Source organism: Drosophila willistoni, chromosome 3R (assembly GCF_018902025.1).
Source record: "Drosophila willistoni isolate 14030-0811.24 chromosome 3R, UCI_dwil_1.1, whole genome shotgun sequence".
Lineage (NCBI taxonomy): Eukaryota > Metazoa > Arthropoda > Insecta > Diptera > Drosophilidae > Drosophila > Drosophila willistoni.
Genome location: NC_061086.1, coordinates 28,087,179 through 28,094,989, shown reverse-complemented (window position 1 = coordinate 28,094,989; position 7,811 = coordinate 28,087,179). Strand labels below are relative to the sequence as shown.

At 35.7% G+C, this 7,811-nt stretch overlaps 1 protein-coding gene across 3 annotated transcripts; it reads right to left on the bottom strand.

Moving 5' to 3' along the window:
* Window positions 1-3,377: 3,377 nt before the first annotated feature.
* On the bottom strand, window positions 3,378-7,501 carry LOC6647642 (AP-1 complex subunit sigma-2). 3 transcript variants are annotated; one of them, XM_002069556.4, is made up of 5 exons: window positions 7,363-7,500; window positions 6,965-7,143; window positions 6,791-6,899; window positions 6,577-6,714; window positions 3,378-3,539 (listed from the first exon to the last, which is right to left on the bottom strand). In XM_002069556.4, the coding sequence occupies exons 1-5, from the start codon at window positions 7,363-7,365 to the stop codon at window positions 3,495-3,497; spliced, it is 474 nt and encodes a 157-aa protein (XP_002069592.2). In that variant the 5' UTR covers window positions 7,366-7,500; the 3' UTR covers window positions 3,378-3,494. The 3 variants fall into 3 exon arrangements, with proteins under 3 accessions (XP_002069592.2, XP_015032849.1, XP_023034121.1); XM_015177363.3 differs by lacking the exon at window positions 3,378-3,539 and adding an exon at window positions 3,919-4,902 and having other exon boundaries at window positions 7,363-7,501; XM_023178353.2 differs by lacking the exon at window positions 3,378-3,539 and adding an exon at window positions 4,919-5,424 and having other exon boundaries at window positions 7,363-7,501.
* Between the last annotated feature and the right edge of the window lie 310 nt (window positions 7,502-7,811).

Genomic DNA, 7,811 nt, shown 5'->3' with positions numbered 1-7,811 from the left:
GTTTTTTTTGTTTCTGTTTTATTAAAACAGCAGCAACGAAAATCTTTTTCTTTTGATTTGTCTTTTCTTTTTCTTGGTCTCTGCTGTGGTACGTGGGCGCCGCACCATCTACTTTCCATTTCCCACCTCTTTACCTATCCCGCACATACACATACAAACACACACAAACATACACACACTTATGTATTTATATATATATGTACAAGCAAACAAAAGGAAAAGTTTCCAGATAATAAAATCCACACGAACAGGAGTTTCGGGAGAGAGCACAATACAGGGAGCAAAAGGAGGAAAACTGTGGAGAGAGAGAGAGATAGACAGAGAGAGAGAGAAACTGCGCGCGTCATGTGTGTGGTGAGTCTGGCCAAATTAAATAATTTCCCACAAAAAATTACCCATTATTTTTGGCCATCATAAAAAAAGTAGTAGTAGACATCAATATAATAATAGAAGTAGCGAAAATATGATATCAACAGCGTGTCTCATAAGAGAAATAATTTCAAGAGACAGAGACAGAAAGAGCGACAAGACAACAGAGAGAAAGTTAACAGAAAAGGGGGAAGAGATTGCATTAAACTTTCTCATATTTGTACAAAGAAAAACGGGGGAAAAAAAAATAAAAACCTGGTTTTATGCTTTGTCAGAAGCCTGAAAGTATGCAACATGTTAGTTTTAACAGCTAATTGGTCAATGTCCTGGCCAAGGACACCAGTCTACAACATTATATCATAAGAGAACTTGGTTGGACTCTTGAAATTTTCCAACTTTCAAGATAGTAAACCATATATAAAGGACACTTTGACTCAAACAGTTGCCTCTGTTGCCTGTCGACGTGGATATAGTCCATTTCAAGTCCTAGTCCAAGTCCTGTCCTGACTCTGGTCAACAAGCACGACATGCGCAGACCCCAACTCACCACACACACACACACACACACAGACACGCACGCACAGTAAAAAATAAAAGAGAGCCACACACATAAAACACACACGTAAAGAAAAACTGGCCAAGTTGAAGGATAAATCACGAATTTTTGCAACAAATGCAAAGTTTTTCACCAAGGCAAAGAAAGGGGAGAAACAAATTCAAAGAAAATGGCAAAGGGGTGAGATGTTGCCACTAATACTGGGGGGGGGGAGGTGGCCGATGGTAAATGGAAAACTTTGCGGCTTCTTATGGCACTACCGCCACCACCACCCACCACCCCCCAATGAAAAAGCAACAAATTATTATTGTTTGCATTTAGCGAAAAGCGAAAATTATTTATGATGCCTTTGGAAGATGCTAGATGAGCGGCAGCTAGCCCCGATTGGCCCCACTTGAATTCGGCAACAAACATTCATACATACATACATACGTACGAACATACATACATATGTATGTATATGCGTACATACACAAGTACATATCGATATGTATGTATATACAACGCAGCAGCAGCAATAGTACTTCGCACCCACTGCCTGGCTGATGGGGCTGGTGGCGCCCATATGCCCCCTTCCATACACACACACACACACACACACACACACACACGCTCCATGTCTCCCGCGTTCCCTATTTTGATGCCCTACCCTCCCTCCCCCGTTATCCTCTTGGCAATGCTGCGCGCTTCGCTCTTTTGGGGCCGCATGAGCAAATCGCAATAGATAGAGAATTTTTTTTTCCTTTCCTTCTTTCTTTACTGGCGCGGCTGCTCCTGGCTGGCCAAAGTTGATTCCTTTGCCTTCTCCCACTCCTCAAACACACACACACAGAAACACTCACACACACACAGAGTTATGTATATGTATACAGAGAAAGGCCTTGTCTTTGGATTTTTCATTGCTAATCACTTGTGAAATGGGCGAAAGCAAAAAACAAAAAAAATTAACGTAGAATAAGCACTTGAGTTGAACTTTTGGTTTTTTTCCTTTTCGTTTTTTTTCTCTTTTCTTTCTTTTTTGAAGCAATTTTCCGAGTTGACGCCTACGCTCATGAACTTTGCACATATGACAACGTAATTTTCACACACACACACACACACATACACTCGCACACAAACCCATACAGAGACACGTAGGAATTTTATGTACCACAAATATTTTTTGGCCTGGACTTGGACTTGGCCAAGACCAGACTTTTGGTAGCAGAAATTAAATTTCAAGTTGCAAAAATTTTTTTTGCAAAACACTTTTCGTTGCTGCTGTTGCTGCTGAGGTTGGAATTTTTTTTTTTCATTTTCCGAAATTTTCACAATCTTTACGTTTCAGAATCATCGGTTTCCACTTGCACTCACACACACAATCTCATTTTAATTTCCGAGTCCGTTCATTTGTTTCCTTTAGCACTCTTTTTTTTCTTTAGCGCACAAAACTCTTCTTTTTGTTTAAGTTTTTCTTCTTTTCTTGAACATTTTTCTTTTTGTTTTATATTCTTTTTGATTGGCTTTGTGAGTGTATGTGAAAATTTTTCTTCTTTCTCTTGGTGTGTGTGTGCCAGTGCCCCGTAACCCGTAACGTACGGAAGAGCACACCTAGCTGACTGGCTGTGTGGTGCTTGTGCTTGGGTGAAGACGATGGTGCGCTCTGAATGAAAAATTTCTCGGCCAGCGCCAGCTTTGCGCTCGCCGTGTTGAAATTTGTGTGAAAAGTCTTCTTCTGTCCTTAGTTAGTTTAGTTAGTCCGCAGCAGGCAGCAACAAAATAGTGGGAAAATATTGGGGAGCTCAACAGTCTCTCTCGCGCGTGCCCGCTCTCTCTCGCTCTTTTGTTTGTGCGTTCGTTCGCTTTCTCTCTCTCTCTCCAGGATGCTAGCGCTCTTGCGCGTTGGTTACTCGCTCTATTTTACTCTCCCGCCCCATATTAGAATGAAATCAACAATTTGTTGGGGGGATTTAACCGGCAGGCCAACTCGTTTCAAGTTACTCCTCCCCTCCACCCATCATTTTGAAGGGCAGTGCGACCAGATTTCTGGAATAAACGTACCATTTAGAAATTTTTACAATTACAATTGTTAGTTTATTCAAATGTTTTTTTGTTTCTTTTTATTTTTGGATTGGATTACAAATAAGTTATAGGAAAAAATATTAAAGCCAGTTTTTTGGGGGTATGAATTACTATAAAATATGTCATGTTTCGAGCAATTTGAACTTAGAATTCTAGAGTTGAGCACACCATTAATTGAAAGCTTATCTCTAACGGGATTGATTACGCCAAATTCCCATTTATTCCATTTTTTTAAGACAATTTCAGCGGGCCTAAGTATTGGAATGCAGAACAATCTCGTCTTTATGTATATCCTTTGACAGGTAAGAATGTATGTATGATATTGGAGTAAAATATAATTTGTTGCAAATTGCATTTGCCATTTTTATGTTGATTTCGTTTTGTATATGTATGGGTAAATAATATATGAATTAAATGATAGATATACTTTTATCGGTTACACGCACATACATTTAAGGCGACTTATATTCTATATATATAGAGTGTGAATCAAATTGGGCACGCCAATCTAACCAAGGCCATGATCGTCAAAAAAACTTTGCGGTGTTTCGTCCTGTAAAATGAGAAAACTTACTTCAATAAAATCAAGAGAAAAACACACTCAAATTTAATCACACAGACAAACAATCAATCAGGGAGTAAAATAATCATACAAGATCGTATAATAATTATGCTTAACTAAACACCGATCAATTGGACAGCCAGAATTAGAGACAGAGAGAGAGAGAGAGATTGAGAGCGACAGTTAGGCAGAGAGAAAGAGTGGAGAAGAGAGAGAGAGCAAAGCGAAATCAGAGCAAATCATACAACAATCATAAGGAACTAAAAAAAAGTAAGTAATACAACAGATATATCACGTACACCTTACCATTATAACTTATTTTCTATGCGATACATTTATAATATTATGAGTAAGATTTAGAAACAAGTTGTTTGAGAAATACTTGGTTTTTATTCTTTTTTTTTTTTTTGTTTGGATTACAAAACACAGAAATTTGGCTAAAATGTACAACACACATACATATACATATATATAGGTACATACAAATACAAATATATCTATAATTTTGTAGATATATATAAACTATAGTTTATCGATTGCTTTTTTGTTTTTTTCTTTTTTACTAATTTACTAAATAGGTTATTACATTGTTTTCCATATTCATTCAATATTAAAGCTTAGTTTTTTTTTTCTCTTGTGTTTTTGCATTTACTTTTGTTACTATAACTGTAATATTGCATTTATATCCCTTCTAAAAATAATTATTGCCCAATTTTTAACTGCATTGCTTTTTCATTTGATGGTCTTGGAATGATTTAAATAGTATATAGATTTATATATAAAGTTAATTCAATAAAAAGGATCTCTTCTACATAGTATGAAAAGAAATGTCAGGGTATTAGCGATTTGCATGAACTTTGCTTTGCAATGGATTTTCAAAATAACTGAAACAAAAATGAAAAACCGTGCCGAGGATGCAAAGTATATAATAGATATATATATCTAGATATATATGTATGAGAAAATGAAATTAGTTATTGCATAGAGTTTTAGCCTCGCTATGGAAGATCTGTTGGTTCTTTGCTTTTCTTTTTTGATTTAGGAGCCACTTTTACGTGCTTTACAACACCCGCACACACATTTGCCGAGCTGCTCAGTATTGGTCAGTGTCAAAATATTGGAGTAGGTGTAGGTTTAGGTATAGGTGTTGGTGTTGGTGGTGGTGTTGGAGTTGGAGGAGTCGGTGTTGGTAACAGGTATTTAGCTATGCGTGTGTGTGTGTGTGTTTGTGGTGTTTGCTGTGCGTAGTGTTGGGTGTTTTTGCTTGGGTGTAATATCAACTACAACATAATGTCTACAGAATTTCTCTTTAGAGTAGTCCAATGTCTCTTAAAGTGCCCTCAACAGCTTCATCCTGGAGTACAGATAAGAATAAGAACAATAAGAGTAGGTAGAGATAGAGGAAATAGTAGATGTAGATAGAAAAGTGTGTGTGTGTTTTTTTTGTAGTGTATTTTTTTAGTGCGTTAAAATATCATTAAATTGTATGTGAGTGTGTTTGTTGTTTTGTATGTGATTTTTTTTTTATGTGACTGTGAATAACACTGAATGCAAAATGTATGTACACGCTTGAATTGTTGCACCTGCAATTGGATTAGACAAACTTGGCAATGTATGTACAGCTTTGAGGAACTTTCCTCCGACTTTTGTAAAACTAAAAAGGTTTTCCCACACACACACAGAGGGATATAACAAAAAGCAATTCTCCACTAAAATTCTTTCTCTCTGCTCATCTATGATTAAGCTGGGTTATTTGTTATGGAGGGGAGGAATTCTCTTTACATGATTTGGTAATTGGTTTTTGGTTTGAGCGGGGATTTTTTTGTTTGTTTTCTTTTTTTTTTATTATTGGTTAGTTCAGATACTCATTGAAGTCCTGTTATTGTTGTTGTTGTTGTTGATTGTGGTTGGTGGTGGTTGTGTTAACATCGATTTATGCAGTGGCGGATAGGGAAAGCGTTTATAATAACAAGAAAAAGGGTTTTTTTATGGTTACACGTTTATATGGTTCATATATATATTTGTATATATAGACATATCTAGTTAGTAGGGAAAAGCGCATTAAAGGAAAATCAAAACAAAAGACAACTACAAAGATCATGCAAAGCAATTAAAAATATATACCATGATTAGCTAAGGATATTTACTATATTAAACTACATTGACTACATTTTTCAATGGCAACACACTATTAGATATTGGGGACGGAATAAACAAAACTATATAGTTGAAAACACTTCTTTTTTATACACATTTATGGCAAGTTCAATACTGTAGTTAAAACAAAAGACAATATATAGGGGGGTATATGTTTTTGTTAAACTCTCACAATTGGTGGTTTAGATAGAGATATCGGTTGTTTGATTAGTTTTGACTTTGTAGGCAAGTTTCGGAACTTAAATTGAGTCGCGCGCATGTAGCATGCAATGACAAGTAGGTAAATAACAAAATTAACATAATTCCTCTGTTCACATATATAACATAGTTTTTTAACTTAATTATAGAAAGAAACATTTCATAATTTCCCAGGACGATGAGACACAATTATACATAAATATTTTGTTTTGATTTAAAAGCTATTGCAACGAGTAAAAGAACTCTTCTTGCTTTCAATTGGTTATTATATAAGTGTAAAAAGTATTAAGTAAAAGATTTGATTAGTGTTGATTTGCACAAATAAACAAAAAGAGAAAAGAAGATAAAAGTTACGAAACGGAAAACAAATTAAGTACAGAGAATTTGAAACGTATACCGTGATATATGCATGAGATAATGGTTTTTTTGATTGATAATTTTTGTTGACTCCATTGCACAAAAGTTTAAAATGACATTAAAATAGTTATTGCATCAACAAACACTAACGAGATAAAACCAAAAAAAATTAAATTAAAATATACTAAAAACCAGCGAATAGAATAAATATGCAGATCACAAAAAAAAAGTAATTAAGAAACAATTTAACAAGATGTATATCCGGCACAACCGTTACACGTATTGATTATAGATCATATGTCTCGGGTGTACTGACCTCTTGTAGCAGATCCTGTGAGGCAATCGCTTTAAGTACGTTTTTCTTGGATGTCTCTTGAATTTCGCCACCAATCAGCAGCTCATCTAATATGAAATAGGCTTTCTCGAAATTGAATATAATATCCAATTCGCAGACCTTTAAAATCAATTAAATAAATGGCAATTAACTTGTTGTTAACTAAACAATTCACAATATTTGTATTCCGACTTACACTGCCAAAATACTTGTCCAGCAATTCGACATATCGATGGATAATTTCCAAAGTGAGCAACTCGTTGTCATTCTGCTCGATGGCGCAACAGAAATACAAACTGGCATAACTACAAAAATAAACAAATTAAGTTATGTCCACCTTTTAATGGGATTGGTCAGTTGTAGTCGTTACCGCTTATAGACGATTTTACAATCCTTCCACTCTAGAAAGGAGCACATTTTTGGCTTCCGTGCCAATATCGTGGTGACCAATTCTCTAGTTATCTTCTTCTTCACCTTATCGGGATAGGCCATATACCATTTCTGCAAACGCAGTTTTCCCTGTCGGCTGAATAGCAGCATGAAAAGCATCTGCAAATCGAAATTTCATTAAATTTACATTGCACACATTCTGTCCGTGACTCATCGTGGTTAACTGTGATGGTGGAATAACTGTGTGCAGGTGTCACAGTCACAACTCAGTGAGCATCACTATGGGCCACCGCATCATTAACACTCAATTTCAAAGACGTTCATTTCGCGTTTTTCGTTAAGTAAACACATAAACTGTCCTGCACTAAGCAATCTTACCATCTTGAGTGTTTTAAATATGCGTTTTAACTGCTTTTACATATGCAAATTGCACAAACAAGAGCAATTATTTATTTTTTCACGCAACAACAGAGCTAAACACTGCTCCCAAAACGTTTGCCATTCACAATCTACGCCAACGTCGAACCAACAAGGTGAATAGCAATAAAATGCATTGGCGATAACACAAAAATGGCGATATGGCAACTTATTACTTACGTAGCCCTGGCAACAGAAACGAGTTGTCCAAGGCGAACTTGCACATACACTAACTTAACAAAATAATCCATATTAATAATCTAGTTTTAATTAGAAACTAGAATAAACAAATTAAACAAATGCAAAGAAATGTATTTTTATAGATCACAAAATAAAGAACCATTAAACTACTTTTAATTTCTTACAGTGTGTTGAATGACTCGTTACTTTCGTGTTTGGCCATTGCCCAT